The sequence below is a fragment of the Sinocyclocheilus anshuiensis genome, unplaced genomic scaffold, assembly GCF_001515605.1.
Source record: "Sinocyclocheilus anshuiensis isolate Anshui unplaced genomic scaffold, SAMN03320099.WGS_v1.1 scaffold1955, whole genome shotgun sequence".
NCBI lineage: Eukaryota > Metazoa > Chordata > Actinopteri > Cypriniformes > Cyprinidae > Sinocyclocheilus > Sinocyclocheilus anshuiensis.
This window is the reverse complement of record NW_015554054.1, coordinates 222633-250168: the sequence shown is the minus strand read 5'-3', so window position 1 is coordinate 250168 and position 27536 is coordinate 222633. Positions and strand designations below refer to the sequence as shown.

General features: G+C 35.5%; 1 protein-coding gene across 1 annotated transcript; it reads left to right on the top strand.

Annotated features, from left to right (window-relative positions):
- LOC107668488 (lisH domain-containing protein ARMC9-like) lies at positions 1-25976 on the top strand. Its single transcript, XM_016460372.1, has 23 exons — positions 1-45; positions 185-340; positions 579-671; positions 2339-2363; positions 4074-4231; positions 4342-4440; positions 6325-6360; positions 10178-10212; positions 11144-11255; positions 11555-11647; positions 12297-12387; positions 13822-13945; positions 14746-14885; positions 15077-15153; positions 17706-17780; positions 18859-18949; positions 19356-19417; positions 19576-19674; positions 20475-20584; positions 21916-22052; positions 23925-24033; positions 25506-25687; positions 25764-25976. The coding sequence occupies exons 1-23, from the start codon at positions 1-3 to the stop codon at positions 25790-25792; spliced, it is 2178 nt and encodes a 725-aa protein (XP_016315858.1). The 3' UTR covers positions 25793-25976.
- Positions 25977-27536: the final 1560 nt, after the last annotated feature.

Below are 27536 nucleotides of genomic sequence, written 5' to 3'. Positions count from 1 at the left end.
ATGGATTTTTTTTATGAAAAAACACGTGGAACAGTGGTCAAACGTGTTAACTAAAACATTCAGGCCAACCTCTCGTTCATTCAAATACATGACTTGAATCAGTATTTGAATGAGATGGTATTAGATTTCAGTCAAGATGCAAATCATTTTTTGTTAAATGTAAAAATATGTTTGTGTAATACAGGATAAAGGAGAGTTTGACAACAGGATCACACATTTCAAACACTATCTGGAGACCAGAGGGGCGTCACTGAGCCAGACCACCGAATTCCTGCCGTTCTACGCTCTGCCGTTTGTGCCCAATCCCACGGTACACCCGTCCTTCCAGGAGCTTTTCCAGGTACAACACACATCCACTACCAACCACCAGCACACCAGCTGATTAACAGTCATTGCAGAAAATCTCTGAAAACTGAGGTTAGGTCTTAGATACTGGGGTACACTTTCTTATAGGTATGTCAATATTGCTGCATACTGAAAAATCATATTATTCTGTATGATGAACCTCATGTACACTGAGCACTTGCTTGATGCAGAAGAGGTTTTAATGTGCTGTCATTGTTTTTACCGGATCATAGGATTCCTGGATGCCAGAGTTGAGAGAAAGCCTGGAGAAGTTTCTCTCAGTGACTCTGAAAGCTTCAAACACGCCGAGGCTTCTGACTTTATATGTATCCTTTTGTGTATATTGTGAGGCATTTTTTATAATTTTAAAATTATGTATTAAATTATTTCTGTAAAACCCTTAGGGGAGGGAGGGAGAGAGAGAGAGAGAGAGAGAGAGAGAGAGAGAGAGAGAGAGAGAGAGAGCGAGAGAGAGAGCAGTGTTTCCCAACCACTGTGCCATGTCAGGTGTGCCGGAAAATTATCAAAATTTAATTTCGTTATTATTATTATTTTAAATCCATGCTATTGGTCATCTTTACATCTGTTTGTGAGTTTTACAAATATTTAACCAAAAAAAGCATTCAAAAGAGCTTGTGACTAAGCCTCGTAACACCATTGGATCCTCAAACTGTCAGCAAACCTCATAACTCCAGCCGCCTTCATTCAGAAGTCTGGAGACAGATCTCTGCTCGATCACAATGCAAGGCTAAATAAAGAACTGATGTTTGAATAAGTACAGCGTATTCTTTACTCAAGAAACACTGTGTCTATAAAGCCTAATGTTTTTTTTTTGTGTGAGTGTGAGTGTGAGTGTGTGAGTGTGTGAGTGTGAGTGTGTGAGAGAGTGTGTGTGTGTGTGTGTGAGTGAGTGAGTGAGTGTGTGTGTGAGTGAGTGAGCGAGTGTGAGTGTGTGTGGGTGTGTGTGAGCGAGTGTGAGTGAGTGAGTGAGTGTGTGTGTGTTTGTGTGTGTGTGAGAATGTGAGTGAGTGTGAGTGAGCGTGTGTGTGAGTGAGCGTGTGCGTGTGAGTGTGAGTATGAGCGTGTGTGTGTGCGTGTGAGTGTGAGTATGAGCGTGTGAGTGTGAGCGTGTGAGTGTGAGCGTGTGTGAGTGTGTGTGAGCGCGTGTGAGCGTGTGAGTGAGTGTGTGAGTGTAAGTGTGAGCGTGTGTGTGTGAGCGTGTGTGTGTGAGCGTGAGCGTGTGAGTGTGAGCGTGTGAGTGTGAGCGTGAGTGTGAGCGTGTGTGTGTGAGCGTGAGTGTGTGAGCGTGAGTGTGTGAGCGTGAGTGTGTGAGCGTGAGTGTGTGAGCGTGTGTGAGCGTGTGTGAGCGCGTGTGAGCGTGTGAGTGAGTGTGTGAGTGTGAGTGTGAGCGTGAGTGTGAGTGAGCATGTGTGAGTGTGTGAGCGTGTGTGTGTGTGTGTGATTGAAGAGCGGAGAAAAAAAAAATCCTTTTTACAAAATAATTCAACACTGCATCGTCAGAGTTGGTACTGTGGCTTTTAATATAATATCCAGTTTTAATATGCCATTTGAAGCAATGCATGTCTGTGCAATTTTGCGATATTTCAGTGCTTAGAGGTGTGCCGTGGCATGTTTTACTGATCAAAACTGTGCCGTGGCCAAAAAAAGGTTGGGAAACACTGCTATAGAGGAAGTGGATTTAATCCTGAATCTCCAGTCACATTGCAAATCTTGATTACACATTTCTGTGGGTAATAATTAAATATCGCAAGGGCCAAAATTCATTGTGCATTGTCATAAAATGCACATGTGTTAGTGTTATGTCAGAACCATGGGCTGTGGAGTGTGAACACAAGTCCTGTGAATGTTGTTTTTGATGAGCAAACTGGGATGTTTTTGCTTGATGTAGTTTGAGGGCAGGGACATTCATGACATTAAACCATTAAAATGAACAATTACTTTTTGGCATGACTCCTAAACACCACGAAACCAGAACGAAGGTGGAAAGGGCAACAAAGGTGAACTATTCTGACGCAGTTCCTACATTGTTACCGTAGCATTGTAGGCATGATACAAAATGTACTAAATTATAATATAATATAATAATTAACTGAATATTTAATTAAACATGATTACACGTCCCTAATTTTTATAAAAACATTTATTTAGCTGTTTTTATTGCATATGAAACAACACCAGTCACAGAAACATTACAGTTTTGCTCTAAATACTTGATATATAATGATTTTTGAAAATGATCATTAATTACAAATGACTGGAAAAGTAATAAAAAGTCACAGGGTGTGGCATTTAGAGGAAGTAGCTTTAATCCTGAACCTCCAGTCACATTGTAAATCATGATTACACTTTGCTTTGAGGAATAATTACATTTGTTTTATTTTCAAATACTATAATACAATAATTTAATTCATTATTTAAATATACAGTATATATTGGTGGCATAATGTGATATAAATTAAATAATGGTTTTTGAAAATAATAAGTCATAAAAATGTATTGGTCACATGGGATCGATGGTTTAATCCCTAATACCCAGTCACATTGTAAATCACAATTACACATTACATGGGTAACAATTACTTTTTTATCGTCATATAATAATGTATGCACATTTTAGATGTGCAATAAATATGTAATAAAAATAAATATGTATAATTTTGTCTCTAATATTGGCATTATTTAGTAATTTTCCTTGGGTATTATGTGTTTGTCAAACACAAAAACTGTCTTTATCACAAAAACATTTTGTTTTGTTCTAAATATGTTTTAACATAATATAAATTAAATAATGATTAAAAAAAATAATTAATTAAAAAATCATAAAATGGGTAATAATTACACTTGTTTCATCATAATATAATATAATACAATTATTTAAATAAATAATTAAAATATTTATCATGTTATCGTATATAGTATTTTATATTATTTAGCTGTTTTATTAACATATTATGTCTCTGTGAAAATGCCGTTACACAAATGTTGTGATTTTGTTCTAAATATTTTTAACATGATATAAATTAAATAATGATTTAAAAAAATTATGAATTTAAAAATCAGAAAATGGGTAATAATTCAACTTGTTTCATCATAATATATAATTTAATATAATATAATAATTGAGATAAATAATTAAAATATTTATCATATATAGTATTTTATATTATTTAGCTGTTTTATTATCATATTATGTCTCTGTGAAAATGCCCTGTTACACAAATGTTGTGATTTTGTAATGTGATATAACTTATATAATGTATTTTTGTAACATAAAATAAAAGCCATAAAAATATCATTGTTCACAAAATATGGGAAGTAGCTTTAATCCTGAATCTCCAGTCACATTGTAAATCATGATTACACGTTACTGTGGGTAATAATTACATTTGTTTTATCTTAATATAATAACCGATAGCATTGTGTAATTTCATATTTTAAATAAAGTATGTATAATTTTGTCCCTAATTAGCTGGGATTAATTAGCTGTGAACCTTGCAAACTGCCATCAAACGAAAAATATACTTTTTTTGTTCTAAATATTGTCATGTTTGTAACATAACCTGAGGAAAATCAGATTTTTGTGTTCCTTTTGAACCCTGATCGTAGGTCAAATGCACCGTCACTCTCAGAAGTTGTTAATGTGGCTCTTTTGCATCATGCGTGTTCACCAGCCCCTTATCTGACTGTTTGTGTGTGTTGTCTCCCAGAAGCGATTCAGCAAATGCAGCTCCATCTGACCGAGGCAGAAAGGAAGTCGGCCATCCACATGAGGAGATTCGCTAAGCTGCAGGCCGACCATCACAGCCTCATCGGCATCACAGCCGAGCTGGTGGATTCGCTGGAGGCCACAGTCCGCGGAAAGATGGCAAGCAAACATCAGCTCACACTTTATGTGCACAACTCCAGCAATGCAGATAATTACGCATGACCAAAGTTCTCCTAAAATGCTCAGGGGATATGGCTGATATTTTGCAGATCTCCCCAGAGTACCTGCAGGGTGTGTGCATGAGGCTCTTCAGCGGTCACATGAGACAGAGTGCAGCTCAGAGCGTGGACTTCACCAGACCTGGCACTGTGAGTCACTGCCTTCACTGATGTTTACTTTATGCAGACAATATGTTTATATGCATTTGGCTTTTTAAAGCATCCACACTCCACCATTTCTTTATTATTTTGCAAATATAGAATACAAATGAAAAGGTAACTGCAACTTTTTATCTCACATTTCAGATTTGTTTCTTCTCACTGTGAGTTTATATATCACAATTCAGACTTTTCTTCTCAGAAGTCTTTTTTCTTTTTTTTTCTTAGATTTACAAAAAAAAAAAAAATTCAGGATTGTGAAATGACCTCACAATGACCTTTTATATTTTTTTATTCTGTGTTGGAAATTTTTTTTCTATAGACCATGCTGTCAAAGTTTAACTCGAAAGTAGCTGTCGTTTTTGAGAGCACAGAAACTTCTGAATCTGCTCATGTCCGTCATGATAAATCTTCTTTAACTCAGTTTAAATTCACAAATTTTCACTCAGTCATTACTTGCGCATTGCATATGGATTTGCATACATGCAACACTCTAAAACCTGATTTGACTGTTCACACTGGGAGCCATTTCTAATCAGATTTGAATTCATTTTCAAAGCACATGCAAATGTGAATTGACTTCACATGGTTTTCTGCTTTGTCATTGTTTTGTATTATGCCAGAAAATAAAAAATAAATACATTTTCCTTCCTGTCTGAACAAAGCCTTAAAGGAACACTCCACTATTTTTGAAAATAGGCTCATTTTCCAGCTCCCCTAGAGTTAAACAGTTGAGTTTTACCGTTTTTTAATCCATTCAGCCGATCTCCGGGTCTGGCTGTAGCACTTTTAGCTGCAGCTTAGCATAGATCATTGAATCTGATTAGACCATTAGCATCTCGCTCAAAAATGACCAAAGAGTTTCTATATTTTTCCTATTTAAAACTTGACTCTTCTGTAGTTACATCGTGTACTATTTTATATTTATATTGCAGGCGCAATGATATTACGCAGCGCCTGAAAATAGTCCCCAGCACGCTCCCTGTGCAAGCAGGTGCTCACGTTGGTTATGTTGACGGAAGTTAGCCTATTTTCAGGCACTGCGTAATATCATTGCTCCTGCTGCACAGCCGAATGGATTCGAAAACGGTAAAACTCAACTGTTTAACTCTAGGGGAGTTGGAAAATGAGCCTATTTTCAAAAATAGTGGAGTGTTCCTTTAAGGATGTTCACACAGAGCAAGTTTTTGCATTCCAATACATTTTTATTTTTTTTTGTAAACATGTTAGAAGAACACGTTTGACCACTGTTCCACGTGTTTTTGCATAAAAAAAATCCATTGTCATTATTCTCAATGGTGATTCGTTACTGTAACAATATTAAAAAGATTGTGTGTGTGTGTGTGTGTGTGTGTGTGTGTGTGTGTGTGTGTGTGTGTGTGTGTGTGTTAAAATCACAAATGTTTTTAATGTCATATTTGATCAATTTAATGAATCCTAGCTGAATAAAAGTATAATTTTCATGTTTTGTGTGTGTGTGTGTGTGTGTGTGTGTGTGTGTGTGTGTGTGTGTGTCTCACATTTTTTTAAACATAAAAACATTTGAATTGCTTTCACATTTACCATTATTTACTGAATTTTTGCAGCTGGAATTTAAAATTTTTTTTATCTATTGCTTTTATGATATGTATTTTATGTTTTGTTTTCAGTTTCTATCATGGTTTAGTAACTTAAAGCAACCCAAAATATTTTGGTTTGTAACATTTTCCCTACAAAACCCAACATTTTTCACATCGGGACCCTAAAAAGAGTCACATAGCGTTGGGATAATCTGACATTGCCTAAAATGTTTTGATATTTACATGCTTTTGCAGCTAGTGTATCCTTAATCATATTTTCCTGTGTGTTTGTGTGTCTGATCATCTGCTCATGAAGGGATATTACTCTATGAGTCCTTATGATGATGGATATGTAAGTTGCTGAATGTTTCATCATATTTCTCCCTGCCTCCCTGGTCTTGCCTGTATGACCGTGAGCCCTGCCTGTCCTCTTTCTCCTTTGTATTTCGTCCCGAAGCCCTCTACTTCATCTAGTTCCCATTAGATCGCCCTAGTGTCACGGGACGAACGTCCTTGTTCAGTCTTAAGAATGCTGTGCTTTATCTGACAGTCATGTACATTTTAGCTGAATCCCGACGGAAGCACATAACACTGATTGCTTTGAAGACCGTGTTTCACTAGTCTTCAGTTCCCCAGAGTGAGCAGTATACATACAAAACTGTCACAGCAAGGGCATACATTCAGTATGGGTCATAGGATTGAATGGGTGATATCATGATTTATTTATTTTTTTCCTTTTTAAATAATCTGCGACTTCCTGGCGTCAGGTAAAAAAAAAAAAACAGGACCGCCTACATTTACATATCAACATGCCAACTTTTTGTTCAGAAACTAGAGCCACCGGGCAATGGAGAAGGAACAAGGAAAAACTTTGCCCTTTGCACAGAATACATAAATAATACACAAAAAATAAATAAATAATTTGCAGATGATGTATTCAACTCTTCAAAACAAGTCTTTTTATTTTTTTTTTTAAAGGTTTTTACAATCAATTTGTTGTGAGGATAGTTTAGCAAGACGATAATAATAATAGTAAGTAGTTGTAACAAAGTTCGTAGTCACGGGAAGAAGGAGGCGGGAATCGGCGAACATTTCAAACTTTAATAAAATGAACAAACAAAAAACGAAAGTAAAGCGGCAGCCCCTCGCGGACGACTGTTGCACACAAAACATAAAATAATATCCAGGCCTGGTCCTCTCTCGTCCAACACTGTCGTCACTCCTCCTTTTATACTTCCGGAGCTCCTCCGTGAGACTCGAGACCGGTGAGTGGCGCAGGTGTCGCGCATTAGCAATTACTCCACCGGCCTCGCTCCGTTCCCACGGCTCTCGGCCCCGCCCCTCATTGTGTGTGTGTGTGTGTGTGTGTGTGTGTGTGTGTGTGTGTGTGGGTGTGTGTTAAAATCAGCAAAATTTAAAGTGACAAACACTACCATAATCTGTCATTTTCAGTTATTTTAATTACATTATGGTAATGACAATTTTTATATATCGAGACAATGCATTTTTGTAACAATGAGATTTTTATAGATTATGGTAATGAGAATTTGCAGGGAAATGTGCTTAAATGTTATAAATATAATGTCACGATGACACAAATCTAAAATAAGCTTTATTTTAAGTACAATATGATTTATCTTATTTTTCTTGACATTGCATGTTTTGTGATTAGATCGCCCTAGTGTCACGGGACGAACGTCCTTGTTCAGTCTTAAGAATGCTGTGCTTTATCTGACAGTCATGTACATTTTAGCTGAATCCCGACGGAAGCACATAACACTGATTGCTTTGAAGACCGTGTTTCACTAGTCTTCAGTTCCCCAGAGTGAGCAGTATACATACAAAACTGTCACAGCAAGGGCATACATTCAGTATGGGTCATAGGATTGAATGGGTGATATCATGATTTATTTATTTTTTTCCTTTTTAAATAATCTGCGACTTCCTGGCGTCAGGTAAAAAAAAAAAAACAGGACCGCCTACATTTACATATCAACATGCCAACTTTTTGTTCAGAAACTAGAGCCACCGGGCAATGGAGAAGGAACAAGGAAAAACTTTGCCCTTTGCACAGAATACATAAATAATACACAAAAAATAAATAAATAATTTGCAGATGATGTATTCAACTCTTCAAAACAAGTCTTTTTATTTTTTTTTTTAAAGGTTTTTACAATCAATTTGTTGTGAGGATAGTTTAGCAAGACGATAATAATAATAGTAAGTAGTTGTAACAAAGTTCGTAGTCACGGGAAGAAGGAGGCGGGAATCGGCGAACATTTCAAACTTTAATAAAATGAACAAACAAAAAACGAAAGTAAAGCGGCAGCCCCTCGCGGACGACTGTTGCACACAAAACATAAAATAATATCCAGGCCTGGTCCTCTCTCGTCCAACACTGTCGTCACTCCTCCTTTTATACTTCCGGAGCTCCTCCGTGAGACTCGAGACCGGTGAGTGGCGCAGGTGTCGCGCATTAGCAATTACTCCACCGGCCTCGCTCCGTTCCCACGGCTCTCGGCCCCGCCCCTCTCGTCACAGTAGTATATAATTAATAATAATTATATAAATGTAATTATTAAATCCTTAAAACAAGATCGATATAAAAGCCTTTTTTGAAAATAAGACTTGTTTTCATAAAGTTGAATGAATTTGAATTGGGATACATCATCAGCAAATTTATTTCTTATTTTGTTTGTGTATTATTTATTTATTTTGTGCAAAGTTTTTCCTTCTTCCTGTTTCTGAACAAAAAGTTGGCATGCTAATATGTAAATGTGTGTGAGTGAGTGAGTGTGTGAGTGAGTGAGTGAGTGAGTGAGTGAGTGTGCGAGTGAGTGTGCGTTTGTGTGTGTGTGTGTGTGTGTGTGTGTGTGTGTTTATATCTGACGCCAGGAAGTCGCAAACAATCAAAAACAATATGATCTAATATAGTACATTTATTGCATCCTTGCTGAATAAAATTATTTTATAATTTTTTTTAAAAACGTAAACTTTTAAATGGCAATGTGTCATGGTTTCCAAAAAAATTAAGCAACAAAAATTGTTTTCAACATTGATAATAATCATAAATGTTTCTTGAGCAGCAAATCAGCATATTATTATGATTTCTGAATGATCAAGTGACACTTAAGACTGGAGTAATGATGCTTAAAAAACACAGGAATCAATTATATTTTAACATACTTAAATAGAAAGTATTTATTTTAAGTAATAGTTTACAATATTACTGTTTTTCTGTATTTTTGATCAAATAAATGCAGCCTTGGTGAGCAGAAGAGACTTCTTTCAGAAACATTTAAAAATAGTTTCCAAACTTTTGATTGGTAGTGTACAATTGCTTTATTTATTTATTTATTAAAAAAAACAATGAATCAGCCCTTATAGTTTTGACATACATTTAAACCATGTAATCCTTCTCTGGACCAGGATACACTCATAATGTTCAAACCCTTGTCATTGTGAAATCCACATACGCAGACGAACTGCAAATATTTAGAGCAAACACCTAAGATTTGCCAAACTTGAGAATGTTCGTATACATAACTCCAGCTCTCCGGAACATTTCCTCAAACCAGTTTGACGTTAAACGAGCATGACTCACACAGCCCTTCACAGAAGGATGTTTATATTTGACAGGAAATTTGGCCTCACGTAACTTACCCGCATACTTTAAATCAGACTGATATCACTATTTCTCATACTCCAAGTAATGGGGAAGCACTCGCCTGAGTTTGTGCTCACATGATCCGCCTTCTCGCGGGTTTCGATGTAACCTTCCCCCAAGGAATGGCTTCTAATTGCATCTTTGAGATGCCAGAATTTGCCGCGCTCTTAGGCTCAGTTAGAAATTAGATCCTGCAGGTGCAGCAGTAAATGAGCGTGGGGAATTCCTCTCACTAACCCCCTCCCCCAACCTCCCTGCTTTGCGAACAGGGTATTAATTTGTTTGAGGTCATTCATCGCATGTACATGTACACACATAACCCCACCGCACTGCATATGCGCTCGCAACTTTTGTAGAACGCATGCTAGTTAATGACTGCAACAACATGAATACTCACCGACTAAAAGTTCACTAACACACAGGCATTGTATTTTCATCTGCAAGCCAATGTTTCAACAGATTCAAATGACATTTCTTTTCTTTTTCTTTTTTTTTCGTTTAGGCTTCCTCAATGCTGCGGGCATCAGTCGCACCTCAGTAAGTTTTATTTATTATTTTGTTTAGATTGATAAAAAGATTAGTAGAAAATCTCATCTTGCCTAGCAGGTATGTCTGCTAAACATTTGGTAACTTGATATAGAGCGCAGATTTTCACATTTGATTTATTTACACATTTCATTTGTATTTTTTTTTATTTCTATTTTTTATTTCTATTATTTTATTTTTTTATATACCAAGGACCCCTAAATAAGTTCTAATGGCAGATTTACAGATTTAAGATTTATTGAATTAAATAATTGTCAGTATCCTAAAAAAAACTATTATATAAATTATATTATATAACTATTAAATATTATATTATATTATAAAAAATAATATTCTCTGGATTTTTTCTGTTAATTGCAATAATTATGATAAGTTTACAATGTCTTGTTTTTATACCTATTACTATTTTTAGAATATATTTAAATCTGAAAAATATCTGAAGAAACCTGAACAAAAAAGTGTCCTTCTATCACTTTACATGTACTTACTGTAGTAAAAACTAGTAATCACAGTAAAGTCGGTTGCATAGTTTGCCTAAACCAATCCGAAACCCTTTAGTAAGTACATGTTGTTAATTATTTATTTTATTTTATTTTATTCACAATAATCCAATATCCAGATTTATTTATTTCTGTAAAGCCTATTGCTGTGAATAGAATTAAGTAATTGCATTTTAGACAGTGTTTAGAAACCAGGGTAAAAGTACTTTCTCTGTACATTTAGACATAATTGATTAATATCTCAAATAGATTGTTACCTTTAGCATCTTGTACTTGTCAGATCATTCAAAAGTAATACTATAAATGCAAACAAACCAGACTATGGAAACATGATGATCCCAGAGATGGAAAGATTCCCATCAGTAACCTGATGAGCAAGATCTCGTGCGCGGATTCATCATCCTTTTATTTCCTGCTGTCAGGAGGCCCAAAGACGTGCCGCTGTTGCCTTCCCTTGACTACGAGAAGCTGAAGAAAGACCTAGTGAATGGATCAGATCGACTGAAGGCTTTGCTGCTTCAGGCTTTGCGCTGGGTAACTCAGAATTACTGTAAATAAGCTAAGCACATCACTGATATATCCCATCGTTTCTGACACAATACCATAATTACTACAGTGTGTTGATATTGTTAATATTGGTCAAACACGCTACAAACTACTGCAGCATGTACATGATCAAAATTCAGTTGTGAATCCTTTAAACTGAAAAGTTTGTAGGAGATTTTTTTGTTGTTTTAGCTCCATCTTTGAGGTATTTTCTGTCCTTTAGAACACACATTGAGACACATAAATTGGTTTTCACATTGCATGCCAATTTTGTTGTTATTTTCCAGAGGTTAACCAGATCTCTACATGGTGAGCAAAGGGACACGGTTTTGCAAGCCTTCATCAGCAATGATCTTCTGGAGCGCTACAGTTCCAAACAGGTACATTACAAAACCCTCGTCGGGGAGTTTTATATACAGTATATATATATATATATATATATATATATGTATGAAAACTGCACTCAGAATAATTTTACAGTTTGAAAATACTATTTAAAATTACAATATTTTAGTATAGTATTCAAATTCATGGCTAAAATGTTTTGAAAATAGACCCTTTTATTTAATTCCAATATATTTAAATTGCATTTCTATCCAGATTTTGATAAATTTTTGTTATGCGGTTCACAATGAGTACACTTAACACAACAATTAAAACATTTAAAACAATTTGAGCTGTCTGTGACCTATTTCTTTTCTAAAATATGTTTACCATCAGTCTTTTTCAGGTATTTAGAATGAACCTGAATCAGGTTTCAGCAGATAACATGACTTCTTGACTCATAATTTCCAATCATTGTCAGCAAGTTCCTTAGGGCAGTTGAGTCACACATGCTTTTAGCTCACCTTTCAGTTTTTGTGCAGGCTGAAAGACAATATATCATGTTACTAAAATCCAGAATGAACTTAGAAGGCAGACAAAATAGTCCTTTTCACATTAAAGAACAACTAATTGGACCAAAAGCCATATGAAAAAGCAAGGAAAGAAAAATAAATAGCTGAGTAACTGGTTTTGTTTACTTCACAGAAAACTGTTCTTCATCTGATGAAATCCAAAAATGAGATTGTCAGACAGTATATGGCACGGCTCATCAATGCCTTTGCCTCTTTGTGTGACGGTAAGTGAAAATGATTCCTTACAAAAATGTCTTCGCTTCAAGCAGAGAAGTCTGGGTTTGTTTGTTCCAGTCTTCTTCTTTTTCTTCCTTAAACCAGTTTGTGTGTCAGAGACTGTAAACAGACTTGGCAGGATGGTCCCAAATCCCACCCATTAATCATAAATACACATCCCTCCGACGCTCTAGGTGGCGCTATAATGTGCAAAAATTTTGTGTAACAGGCTAGAATACAAATTCTGACGCTGAATCAATTGTGCAAGTGGATTTTTATTTCCACTTCAAACTTTTTGGGGCATTTAACATTTTATGAAAAACCTACTTTTTCGAACTTGAGGTGCGATTATTCGGTGAATTCTCACAGGTTAATTATATTTATTCCAATAGGAATTCACACGATTCCACACAAGTTCAAGTTGGTCACGCGGATTGGTCGCATGGATCGCTACACTACATTCAATGCATCGATGGCTATATTTGCTACGCTATTCACTGTAAACAGTGGACCTTTTTTGTGTGTAAAATTTTGCAGAAAATTTCGCAAATGTGATCTATTTGTGTGTCAGGGACTGTAAACGAACTTATAGGATGGTTCCAGATTCCACCCGCTAATTCTAACACACACAGAATCAAAATACTTTTTTTTTTCTCCCTCTCATTTTGCATTTTATGAAAAACCTACTTTTTTGAACATAAGGTGCGGTCATGTTTACTGTTGTTCAGTGAATTTCTGCAGGCTAAATCAGGTTATTTCAGTAGGAATTCACAGAAGGGCAAAATAATTCCACACAATGTCAAGTTGGTCACACAGATTTGCCGCATTGAACGTTACACTACATTCAACGGATTGATTGCTGTGTTCAATAAACAATTGAGAGTCAATAGAAATTTTTTGCTTGTAAAATAAAAAAAAAAAACATTGCTATTGTGACCTTTATGTGTATCAGAGAATAAACAAACTTGGCAGGATGCTATAAGATTCCACTCGCTAATCATAAACACACACCAACCTCCAATACTCTAGGTGGCGCTATAATATGCACAGTTTTTTGCATAACTTCCGAACTGTACGGGATACAATCAAACTTCTCACCCTAAATCAAACTCTGTTTTATTGTTGTTTGGCCAAATCATGTCAATTGCATGCCTAAGGGCGAAAGAATTCCCCACTTGTTCATATTGGTCACATGGATTTGTCGCTACACTACATTCGTCATGTTGATGTCACCGTTGACAGCATACCTTTTTTTTGTTCATGGCACAAACTGATCAACTGATATTGTTTTGAGTACAATTTTATTTCACTTCTGGTTCTCAATTCTCAGAATTCTTGGAGCAGAATTTTCACAAAACTTTCATTGTATAAATTGTGTATAAATCTCTGTCTTTAGTTCTGAAATGTGTTTATCGTGGTCTCATGCACTATTGCACACCCAGGACGCATGTACCTGTCTCAGATACCCTCTTTACTGAGGTTTCTGCTCGACTGCCTGAAGACTGAAGAGAAAGAGTCTGTAACTCGAGAAAATGTGCTTGCAGCACTGCAGAAACTCAGCCTCAGGTACGCCATTTGATAATAAATGTTAATAAACATACAGACTGTAATAATGTGTTTTCAGTTGTTCCTCTCTTTAGAAAAGTGTGTAAAACTCAGCTGCACCAACAGAGTTTTTTAGGTATAATAAAAAAATTAAAATGCAAAAAAAGTATAAAATAGTAATAAAAAATATTTAAAATAATATAGCGCAAAAATAAATAATAAGTAATAATAATAATAATAATACATACCAATAAATAAAAACAAAAATAATAATAATAATAATAATGACTCAAATGTGTGTCTAATCATATATTATTTAGAACAATACAGCTACCAAATAGGTTTATGGCTGAGGTGCAACTAAACACATAATGGCTATTATTATTGTTTAAAAACAACAATATTGTTTTTTATCAACTTATTTTCTTTCAAGTATTTATTTTAGGAACTAATTGATCCCTTGGCCTCATTGATCTGAGCTTATGTACCTCAGTTTTTGAGTGAATATTGCCAAAATTATCCAAATAATGCATTTTTCACTCAAAAACTATAAGCGCATAAGCTCAAACTATACTTATACTTTGCATAAGCGCAATAGGATCAATCAGTTCCAAAAAGAAATACGAAACCTGTGCTAATTGAAAGAATTGAACAACTTGACAAGAAGTTTGAATCCAAGATTTGGTGATAATATAGCACAATGAGAAATTTATAAGCAATTTTTGACTGGGAACACCAAATTAGGTAAAGGATTTCCAACACAGCATTTTTTTAAACGCCTCAAAAATGCCTAGTGTTTCTAAATATGCTGCTGTGTGCAGGCGAGCACAGCAGTCTGCTATGATCAGAGATGGTCTGATTGGCTGGTTGGTCAAAGAGCTCCACGACTCCGACTGTCTGTCTGACTACACGCTTGAATATGCCATCTCCCTCCTCATGAACCTCTGCCTGCGCACTCAAGGTAACAGATACACCGCCACAATGATCTTTTAATCAATGCTTATCAAAGAAATAAAGATATGTATAAACAATTAAATTGTTGCTCGGAATCTTCTGTTTACTTTATCACTTTTTTTTTTTGATTTTCTAAAGTAAACAGAGAAATGTACTATAAGCAGCGCAGTGTTTATTGTAGTATGTCTTACGTTTCAGGAAAGAAGAAATGCGCAGAGGAGGCCAAGCATGTCCTGAAAGTCCTGACGGAGCTCCTGGGACATGAGAACCATGAGGTAAATCAGTAATTGCTCAACCGCTATATGCACAAACAAGGCGTGTTATTTGAGTTTGTTCTCCGCCTTCCTGAATACAGTGACATACAGTGAATACTGAAGGCGACAATTAGCTTAGTCCTTTTTACGTCAGACGATTCTCAAAAAAGAACGCTTTTGTCAACTTTGGATTTTAAAAGTTTGTCTTTCACTCCCTTTGTGAAGCGTTTGAAATGGAGAATCAAGCCTGCACCATTATAAGCCCTAATTAATTTGCTCGGCACCTCAAAACTAATTTTAAAAAATTTAAAAATGATCTCTTTAAAATTTTGAATAATTTATTAAATTTTTAAATCTTAATTTTTTTTTTATTAATTCAATTTTTTTTTATCATTAATTTTTAAAATTGATTTAAAAACTAAAACTTAATAGTGCAATCAACTATTAATAATATTAAACTATTAAACAATGTTAAACTTAATAGTTTTTTATGTAAATTAGAAATGAGAAAAACAATTGTTTCAACAAAGAAACTGGAGTTCATGTAACATTTAGCTGTGGTCAAGCATACAGTACAGTACAATACAAATTTATTTCTGTAGCACATTTAAAAAAGCTGGCGTTGACCAAAGTGCTTTCCAGCATAATAAATACAACATAAACAATTACATACATCTACGCAAACATAATTAAATCCTGTTCACTCTAATCAGATCTCAAAGCCATACTAAAGAGATGCATCTTCAAACTAGACTTAAAATCATCCACAGAAGATTTCATATGCATGGAAGAGAGTTCCATAAGCGAGGAGCAACCACTGAATAGGCCCTATCACCCTTTGATTTTAATCTAGTTTTGGGAACATCAAGAATCATCTCATATGCCTTGTATTTTGGTATCAAAAGGTTAGCATAGCAATATATTTTGGTGCAATACCATGCAACACTTTAAAAACCATCAATAGAACCTTAAACGCGATTCTGAAATTTACTGGCAACCAGTGTAAGGAGACCAATACTGGGGTAATACTCTCTCTCTTCTTTGTACGAGTCAAAAGTCTGGCCGCTGCATTTTGACCCTGAGAAATACCTATATATAAGGAATTACAGTAGTCAATAACACATAGTGTGATAACACATTTCCAGGTCTTTAAAGGAGAGAATAGGTTTCAATTTAGAAATAAGTCTGAATTGGTAAAAACCCAGCACTGTACAAGTTCATCAAAGGATTGGGAGCCTTTTGGATCAATTGGAATTAGGGCTGCACGATAAATCGCATGCGATATTTAACGCGCATCTTGTCAGTAAAGCCGGTTCTTTAATCAGCGGTAAATCTCCATCACGTGCGGGCTTTCACATGGAGCAGCATTAACTACACAGAGCCGTTGTTCACTGACGAGCTGCGCAAAACCACGATCATATTTTGCGCATGTTTTGCGCACCTTGTCGGTGAACAACGGCTCTGTGTAGTTAATGCTGTATATAGATGATACATACTATTTTATTTACGAAAAACTGAGCCTTATGGGCACATATACAATGAAAATAAAATAGGCCCAAGTAAAGAACCCTGTGGCACACCACTATGTAATTTAACTGATGTAGAGCACAAATTCCCAATTCAAACCAAAAAAGACCTAACCTTTAAATATAACTTTAACCAATCTAAGGCAGTACCCTTAATACCAACAACATCTTCCAATCACTGCAATAAAATATTGTTAAAAACCTTAAGAAGGGCAGATTCTGTACAACGAAGGGACCTAAAACCCGACTGGAACATATCTATAACAGCATTCGCATCTAAGTATGGAACAAGTTGTGATAAAACAACCTTCTCTTAAAATTTCAATAAAAATAATTTGGATATAAGTCGAACAAATAGTTGTCACTGGGGTAATCTAAGCCCGAAGATTATCAACATTATTTACAAAAAAAATGCGAAAAATCCTCACACATTTTTTGATATGCAAAAATCACTTTATGTAACATACTGTAAATAACATCCTATGTTTTTTTTTTGGTTGTTTGTTTGTTTTTTCCCTCACACTTTTGAATAGTTGTGTAAGAAATACAATATTGTAAGACGTCATAATACAATTCCTTGATTTTCCTTTAATATTCAGTCCTGTTCACATTAAAACAAAAAAAAATTGTACACAAATGTCATTTTTATTTCTATGGTGTTTTATACAATACAGATTGTTTCAAAGCAGCTTCACAGTAATAAACTAGAAAATAACAGTGTTAATGTTGCAAAATTCATCAGATATAAAACAATTTACAAAAAACTAATTTAAGTTCTGCTGTAAAGCAGCTCTACAGAAGACAATAGTGCCATTATTTAGATCAATTTAGTTCTGTTCTGATTTAATTCAGTTCAATTAACAATGCAAAGTTAATCAAATATGAAACAAAGTGTCATAATTGTGTACAAAACTTTTATAACCATACATTTAGTTCAAAATGATTTTAAGATGTGTGTTTAAACTTTGGCTGGTAGTGGATGAAAGTGTTTCAGATGCAAAGTTTCAAATGTTCATTGCATGTTTGTGTTCATGTTTGCAAATATAGATTCGGTACTATGTGAATGGAGCTTTATACAGCATCCTGTCCATGCCAGAGATACGAGAGGAAGCCAAACAGATGGTATGTGTTTAATCACGGTTCATTCACAGGTGCACAACATCAGGATCATTGCCTCGACTCCAATGAGTAATAAAAATCCCATTCATTGCACATTCAAACCTTTCAAAGTTAAACAGCGATATATGACGCAACAAATCAGAAGGTTACTGTTCAGAAAAAATTGTTTTATTCGTTTGTTTAAAATTCCTAGAGGAAACACTACACTACCCATAATCCTTAAGTTAAATCAGAAAAGTCACTGTCAAACAAAACTGCACTCCCTACACGTATTATATATTTATATAATCAGTAAAAAATGTTTTAAAGAAATTAATACTTTTCTTCATCGAGGATTAATTAAATTGATCGAAAATGACAGTAAATACACTTATAATATAAAAAAAAATATTTCATATGAATATTGTTCTTTCTAGTCATCAAAGAATCCTAACAAAATGTGTATTACCGTTTCCACAAAAATCTTAAATAGCACAACTGTTTTCAACATTGATAATAATCAGAAATGTTTCTTGAGCAGCAAATCAGCATATTATTTTCTGAAGGGTCATGTGACACTGAAGACTGTTTTACTGTATTTTTGAACAAATAAATGCATCCTTGGTGAGCAGAAGAAATTCTAAAATATTAAATTATATTAAAAATTAAAAATATTATATTAATATAAAAAAAATATATTAATAGTAAATATATTTTAAAAAACGTACCGATCACAAACTTTTGAACGGCAGTGTATATATAAATATTTAACACTAAATATATTGTTTTTATATTTATAACCAATGAATGACTTGTAATTGTCATTAGTTATACTTCACGACAAGTAAAATAATTTTGGCACATGCTTATTTGATTTTTAAATACTTAAAATCTTCAAATCAAAGGTCAAGTGTTGTGATTCTGCTCCAAGCTAGTTTTTTTGCAAGATTTTATTTTATTTTATTTTTAATCCCTATGGAGAAACTGAATGAGAAAACTCCTGCAGGAAACAAAGACTGCTGAAAAAAAATTATCGGTCTCTGTTGTGCTCCATAGTTACGATCACAGAATACAGATAATGTGAGGATTTTGTTGTGTTTAGAGTATGGAGGAGATCTTACGCTGTTACAGTAAAGAAGAAAATCCTGAACTCAACAGACAAATTGAATTCATCATCAAACAGCTTAACTCAGGTAAGACAAAAAAAGCAGTAAGAAATTGTTCATATTGAAATGGAAAAATGAATAAATCTGTCATCACCCTGTTTAAGCCACATAACTTTTTTTCAAAATCCTAGCCACCTTTTTCAGTAAAATGAAAGTGAGTGAGAACCAGGTTATCAGGTTCAAAAGGAACGGAAAAGCACCATAAAAATATCATAAACTTGGTCCGTATGACATGAAATAGAGTGTGAGTCATTTGTGTGAGTGCATTTATGATGCTTGTCCATTTTGGTCACCATTCAAATTCACTGAATTGCAAAGAGTTGCCAGGATATTCTTCAAAAATTCATCTGTTGCATTCCATGGTTTATTTCCCATATTTATGTCATTATTTCACTGAGTCTTTTGTGTTCATTTATGATTCTGCCATATACAGCGGACATCTCTGAACATGAACCTGAGTCAGATGGTGAAGAGGATGACGACGACGACGACGAGGTAATTCACTTCGTTCGTGTCTTCTAAGAAAGATTATTGCTCAACATGATTTCACATAATCTGTGTGAAAGGCTATGACTGCGACATGCATTTTATCGGCAGGTTTCAAAAGCTTTACCACTCAGGCCTTTGATCTAATTCTTTCATCTTGTTAACAGGAAGATGTTATGGAGGCAGACCTAGATAAAGAGGAAGTCCTGCAGCCTCACCCGAAAGAGCTCAGTGGAGAATCTTTGCTGGCAACAGAGTATCTCGGGGTAAACCATTACTCTAAATGATAAATATAAGAAGACTTTGCAAAGTCCATGGTCCATGGTGATTCATAAAATGCAAGTCAGCGGCTACTGGCACTTTTGAGAGTTAAAAAAGCATATACAGTCAACACACAATTAATACTCGTAGCCCCTGATGATATATCGAGGTCTTATGAAGCAAAACGATCAGTCTGTGCAAGAAACTGAAAATTATTTTCAACATTATTACCTGTAATCCAGAGCCTCAGGCAAACAGGAAATCTGATTATTTTCCACAAACTGGTTGTTTTTCATGTAACACTCCAAAGAGAAAGGAAAAATTGAAATCGCATCATATGACCCCTTTAAATAACCGATTCACCAGTTCACTTACGTAATCACACAGTGACATAAGGTAAATGCAATTATATTATTAAAGCGCCCAATAATGATGTGAAACGCAGATGTAGGCTCATCGGTCTTCGGTCCGACTCGGAGTCGAACTGTTTCCTCAGTTCAGTGTCTGTTGGAGGAACTGGAGCACTGAATCAGTTCATTCATCACAGGATCAGATACACTGCTATTTTGACTCATTTCCAGTCAGAGTGACTGTCAGGCGTCTGAAAGTGACTTTTGATTGAGTAACTTGTAGATCCGTGCTGCTCGAGACGATTCAGCTGCATTTGGTGAACTGGTTCATCCTGTTCACTAAAATGAACCAAATCAAAAGAATGATTCATTTGCGAACTGTTGGCATTCTTGTGATTTATGTTTGCAATGTGTTTGGACATTTAGATGATAAGCGTCTCTCTGGTGCTTTGTAGATAATGACCAACATGGTGAAGATGAAGAGGAGATCATATCCTCCATCATCTCGCAGCATAGACGAGCCACTCCAACGGCCCGTTACGCCCAGCTCCCACAAAAACACCATGTAAGAACCTCATTCTGAATGCCTGTTACATCAAGATGAATATTTGGTGTTTTTTAGTAACGATTCTATGCTTGTTTGTGACTTAAATGTCGAAAAAATAGTTGTGCATTACTTAAAATTGGTTAACATAGTGGAATGGTGTTAAGTGGAATCTATTAAGTCAACCTATCTTCTTATTCATGTGACTTTTAAAATGGAGTTTAAAAACATTCTCGCATATTAACATTAGAATCATTCAGAAATCTTCTTCTCTTGGTCAGAATTCTTATGAAATTAACAAACGCTTGTGTTAAATGTTTTAACATGTAACCGGATATGGTTCATGTGCATGTCCTGTTACTTTAAGTGCAGGTGTACTAGTTTGATTCCTTGCTGTTATAGTAACCACTAATTGTTTATTCTTTTTTACTAATTTGAAGTGTTGTCATTAGACGAATCTTAATTTGTGATGAGTATACAAGATACTACAAACACAGTGACTCTCGCCCACAGCAGAAGTGCAAATGTGTCTGTATTCATTTTTGTCCTTGTCGTCAACGCTGGGGAGAAGTCAATAGTTCTGCCCTCAAGTCAAATAATGTTAAAGTGCAAGCAGGATATGTAAGACTCCATCCTCAGTTGGATTTATCCTCATTGTTTCTACTGAAGCCTGTGGATCAGTGATGGGAATGAGTGCAGACAATTGGTTGCGTGACTCTCGCTGTTTTGACCTTGGTGCTTTAAAATGCTATGAATGAAAGAACACAACATTGTGATTAGGCCCTTGATTGGGTGAGAACTTACTTGAGCATTTGGATATTTAATTTATCCAAGCTTTTGGATTATATAATAATTTGATAATTAATAATTGGATAAGATAATATATATACTACAATCTCCAAAGGAAATTTCGAGTAGACAAAGTTAGAATGAAAGGCATTTCAGGCTGGGGGGAAAGCAGGTAAGTTATGTAATAATAGATGTATTTGTTTTACCTTTTCTACCAGTCAGAGGAATCATCATTTTGCCATCACATATTTCTAAGATATATAAATATATATTATCACAAGGAAAAATGTATAAGCGTCAATATATGCAAGCAAAACGATGTGTATAAACCTCAATAATTACCTACCTTTATTTTAAAATAAAATTTTGGACATAAAAAAATCCATACTGAGTCTTTTGTGACGAGCCTATTGTTAGACTGAACAGTAAAAAAAAAAAAATTTGTGGAATATTACCTGAATTTCCTAACTTTGAATTTTCAGTGTTTTAGCAGTTGAATTAAAACACATCTGGCGTGTTGGACATGATAATGTACATTTGTACATGTGTATTTGCTTACGCAGAGCTGGTGGTGATGGAGTCTACGCTGTCACCCGACAGAGAAGTGAAGATAGCCCCGCCCACTCTCGCTTTAGTTCCCGCCCACCGACTCGCACTGGCAGCCGCCCCAGCACTGCTGAGTCCATCCACCAAACCCTGGGTACGTGTGCCGTCAACTGACAAATATTAAATTAACTCCATTTTTTTTCTTATTGTTTTCATATTGATTGACTTTTTTCATCCACCTCGAAAATTGAGATTTTCTCTTTTTTTTTTTTTACCCTTTTAGCTTTTTTGCCTTTTTTATTGTCTGATGTCATTGTTTTCTAACCCTTCATAAAGATGAGATTACAGTTCTATCTTTAATAAATATTCAATTTTGATTCAATTTCCGAGGCCCTTAGCCTGGACTGTGCTTTCATGGTCCTCTCACTTCCGTTCCAAATGCACAGCCTGATGGAATCACTTTGATGTAGTTTTCAGTGCCTGCAGGCGAGGGTTTGTCTAAGTATGCTTCCATCCAAGCACGATATCAGAAAAAGCCAGATATGAAGTGCTTTAGGCCGTGTGTCCACAAAAGAGTTTTTTTTCCCCCGAGGCTAGCGTATATTTTCAGTTGTTTTCAATGGGAGCGCCGTGCTTTTAAAAACACCAGCAGCATAACGAGTGCTGAGTGCTGTGACGTTTTTTTTTTTCTTGGAATCGAGAGTTGGTAAAAAGCAGTGCTCATCACAAGCTATCATTTTGAAGGACTTAATTGGTAATTGTTGATATACTTAATTCACATAAATTAAGGGGGGGGGTAATTTTGGTAACAGTTGAATGTTTGGTCATTTTTTATTCATTTTGGTAACTGTTGTATCTTTGATTGTTTTAATAACTTTGGTAATGGCTGAGTCTTTGATTTTTAATTTTGGAAACAGCTGACAGTTTGATCATTTTTATTGACTGGTAATAGGACTGAGTGTTTGGTCATTTTTGGAAACTGGGTTGACTGTTTGATGTTTGACTGTTTTAATAACTTTGGTAACAGGGTTGAATGTTTAATTGTTTTATTAGCTTTGGTAATGGCTGAATATTTGATCTTTAATTTTAGAAACAGCTGAAAGTTTGATCATTTTTAATGCCTTTGGTAATGGGTTTAAATGTTTGGTAATTTTTTTTTAATAACTTTTGTAACTGGGTTGAATGTTTGGTCATTTTTTATAACTTTGGTAACTGGGTTGAATGTTTGGTAATTTTTTATAACTTTGGTAACTGGGTTGAATGTTTGGTCATTTTTATAACTTTGGTAACTGGGTTGAATGTTTGATCATTTTAATAACTTTTTTAGTAACTTCGGTAACAGGTTGAGTATTTGATCGATTGTTTTAATGGCTTTGATAACAGGGCTAATGTTTGGTTGTTTTAATTACTTTTGGTAACAGTTGAATGTTTGTTTTAATGACTTTGGAACAGGTTGAATGTTTGATCATTTAAATAACTTTGGAAACAGGGCTGAATGTTTGAACTTGGCAAATGTGGTCAGTGAAAAAAGTACATATATGGGGTTTGTTTGTTTCGGTGCTTTAAAAAAGTTATAAAAGGCCAATTTGTAAACTCTTTGTGGATTGCACCATAAAATGGATGGTTCTGGTTCCACAATCTGATTGGATTTGCAACTACAAACACCAAAAATAGTGTGCAATAATATTAAAAAAATTATTGAAAATTGTTATAAAAATAAGCTTCACAACATCTGTAAAAAACCCTCAATCTATAAAATTGTCTTAGTACCAGCTATGTTGAATCATCAAAATTATAGGGCACCTGTTTCATGTATCTCACTGACTTTCTCTGTTATCAGCCATTCCTGAATTTCCATACGAACAGAAACCATATAGCACATGTCTCCTAGACCACTTTGCATTTCCTTGTGAAAGTGAACAACTCTCTGTTCGTCACTGTGGCATGTGTGTGTTAATGATGTCAGCCGCGGGTGAGATGTGTGTGTGTGTGTGTGTTTGACATCTTTTGGTTTTTCTCCAATCAGCCTCCGATTCGGAATGCTGGCGTTCCTCTGTGGAATCAGGACTCACGGGGTCCCCCGAAAGACACGTACCTCCGCCAGGCCAGAACAACACCAATGGCCACTCGTACAGGTGGGTATGCTGCCCATTCCGTGTATTTTTAGCCCAACATCTTCCACAGCAGTGTTATGTTAACAAGAGGTTTAAGGATCCAGGTGCGACATTCTATGCTCACTGTGGCAAGGCGTATCTAATATGTAAGGGTCCACAGGATCCAGTGTTATCAAGCGTGTCATAACTTGGCTGTAACTTGGCTTTGGAAGGCAGCGAGCTGGAGAGAGACCAGAGGAATTTGGGGGTGGGAGCGAGGCATCGAACCTTGAGTCAGCAATGCCGCAGGACAGACTTTTTCATGAGAATCAAACAACTGCTAAACAAAGGGCTGATTCAGGTCCCTTCCTTCCCAAATCCCTGACTCCTGGAGCCCCGTGGATGTAATAACCCTGTGAACACACGTGCATCACATTTTCTTGTATAAAGCTATAATTTCACCCTCATCCAGCAGAAAAACTGCCAAATCGAGTGTGTGAGCTGAATCCTCCATTGTCTCATTTATTTTGTAAGGCCTAACCCATGTAAATATAAGAACGCAAACTTGTCTAAGGGGCCGTTCAGAGTGAAAACGTTTTTCCACTTCTATTGTTTTTCTATGTAAACATGCGCTAGATGGACGCGTTTGACCACTGTGCTTGTGTCTTGTGCCTTTTGTAGCGTCTCAAGGGCAACACCTTCTAAAAAGTTGTTGCTCAAATTAAAGTAGTTCATCTTTTAAAAAACACATCGCTGTAAGTTGCAGGTTTTTTGCATTATTCCACTGCCTTGCGTCTTGTGGTTTTAAACAAAAACGTATTTGCAAGAAAAAAAGTCAGAATATTGAGTTTAATAAAGTCGCAATTACCTTTTTATTTTTTTTCAAAGTCAAAAAAGAAACGTATGAGACAGAGCAACAATAGATATCCTCATAATTCTAGTTGAAATGCGTACAAAGACATTTTTATCAATCATAACTACTAGAGAAAAAGTAGCACAGCCACTAGATGATGGTGCTAAGAGTTTCACACCAAAACGTAATAAAAGAGTATAATTTGGACTTAACAGAAAACAGTTTGGAATATGAGAAATACATAAACTGTTGTGTAGAAAGCTACAAATAATATATTTCTCACCTCATTCTTTGAAAATATTTCCACATGGGATCAGTAAAATAAGTCGTTTTTGACACTCAGTGGGTTGTTGAAGTACATTTTGAGAATTTGACTTGTGTAAATTGTCATGTTAACGTTCAGTTTTATACTAAGCTAAGATGCCATTCTGTATTTTTCGCTTAACTTTCTATACAAACAAAAGAGCCCTAAAAATATTCTTGATAAGTAGTTTTGTTTTGTTTTACAGTAAAATGTAAAAAAATCCTTCAACTAGATACATTTGATTGAGAAGCAAATGCAAATGGATTCAAAGGAGTCTGCTAGTCACTGAGCAGCACTAGACAAAGGCAAATTTTAAATGTAAAGTTAGTAGTATCTCTTTCGTTCTCTCCTTTCTAGTGGCCAGAACGTAGGCTTTGCAAGCCAGCCAAAGATTCCTCGCACCCCTGACAGTGACGCAGGCAGTACTGGTAGGCCTCGTCTTCCCCTGCTGGCCCCCCAGTTCTCCAACAGCGAGCCCCAGCAGAGCAGCAGCAGGCCCGGTTCGTCAGGGGGCTCCGGCGGGTGGCCCAGCCAACAGGGTGAGTATTTCACTCGACTTTCCCATCGAAAGTGACACTCTCAAACAAAACGTGTATGTATTTATCTTCTTTATAGGATCACACACCGATCCCACCCATGTTTGAAGACTATCTTTGCGCATCCCTTTAAATTTAAATGTGATGGTTGATTGACATTTTGTATGTGTGCTGTTTAAATACACGCCTTTGTTATATACTTTTATTATCATGTGTGCCATATGTTGTGTGTCATCATGCTGGGCTCTTATGTATAAAGCAAATACACCATGACAGGCCATTCCTTACAGTGATTTTACTACGGTTAAAGACTGGCATTAATGGTTCCGTTTCAGATTACTCTGTAAGTCCTTAACAGGTGCATTAACGATTCTTTTAGTACTTGAGGGAATAAGAATAATAATAATAATACATTTTAAATTTATAAAATGCCTTTCTGACTCTCAAAAAGTTAAATAGAGCTAATAAGCATTAAAAAAAGATTAAAATTGCATTAATAAACAGAACAATAAATACAAATTGATCAATAAATCGATTTAAAATAATACTTATAAACGTACTTTTTAGATGCAAAATAAATGCAATCCAGTAACTGGACTTAACGATACATTCAATAATTAATACTTAATAAAACAAGCTAAACAATAAAAAATTGCAGTAGCATATTTAATTTAATTTTATAAAATACTACAGTCAAAATAAATCATGATGTGCATAATTTGCACATATGTTGCAATGCAGGGTTGCCAGGTCTGAGTAACAAAACCAGCCCAACTGGTATTCAAAACTAGCCCAATCACATTCCGGGGAGGTCAAAACCTCCTTTCTGGGGTTCCACCGCAGTCGAAATTGCGTTCCGGGCCGGGGTGGGGTATTTTGCGTCAACCCGTGGTTTAGAACTACAGTAACATCTTCTGATTTCTCTCAACATGGGGACAGGAGAGCTGTCAATTAAAAAGTAATGCGTTACGTTACTAGTTACTTGAAAAAGGTAATCTGATTACGTAACTCGCGTTACTTGTAATGCGTTTAGCCCGTGGACTAAAAAAGTAAAACAGGAAAACCACGGACTTGGCAACACTGTTGCAATGTATGCATTTGATTCACTAAAAAGAACCAGATTATAAGATTAATTCGTTTCAGGAATCAGACTACACTGATGCTGCTGTATGTTTTTGATTCAATAGAGAGAGTCCTAATAAGAGTCATTCTTTCAGGAATCATACTACACTGGTTGTTGTGTTCACTTTTGATTCACTGAGGTAGTGTATATATTTATATACACACGTAATATACGCGCATTGAAGTTCATTACTGGCAGTGTTGGTGTATTTTTCCATGCCCCTACAGTGGCAATTTGTCTGACAGTCAAAACCTCTCTTTTTTCTTGTTAGGCATTTTTTGTGTCTCATGTTCTTCATAAAACATGCTTCTCCTTGTCCTTGTATTTGATCTCCATATAAATCACATTTGAACAATGAAAGGAACTGGTTTAATGGAAATCTTGTAGTTTAGGTCAGCCGGTGTTCCCAGAGTATTGGATTCCACACGGAAAAGCTTGGGTTACAGATGTTTTTTGTTTTTTTTACATTAAGTGATGATTAAACAAAAATTATGAACCGTAAATAATAGTGAAGTAGATTTTTATAAATAGTAATGTAATCTCAACGGCTTTAGGACAGTCAATGGAGATAAAATGTCCGAAAAAGAAATGACAATAAATGCAAATATGAAGAAATTTGACTCGAGAGAAGGGAACACTTTAATGTGTCTTTATTTGTTGACTCTCTCATTCAGTGGTTTGTTCTTGTTTTTATTGGAACAGATGTCAAGCAGTATGAAGAACAGCTGC

Coding starts and splice junctions, on each gene's coding strand:
- LOC107668488 (XM_016460372.1), top strand. CDS start 1: ATGGATTTTTTTTATGAAAAAACACGTGGAACAGTGGTCAAACGT. Junction 15,154..17,705: donor TGGGACATGAGAACCATGAG/GTAAATCAGTAA, acceptor TTGCAAATATAG/ATTCGGTACTATGTGAATGG. Junction 18,950..19,355: donor CATCAAACAGCTTAACTCAG/GTAAGACAAAAA, acceptor TGCCATATACAG/CGGACATCTCTGAACATGAA.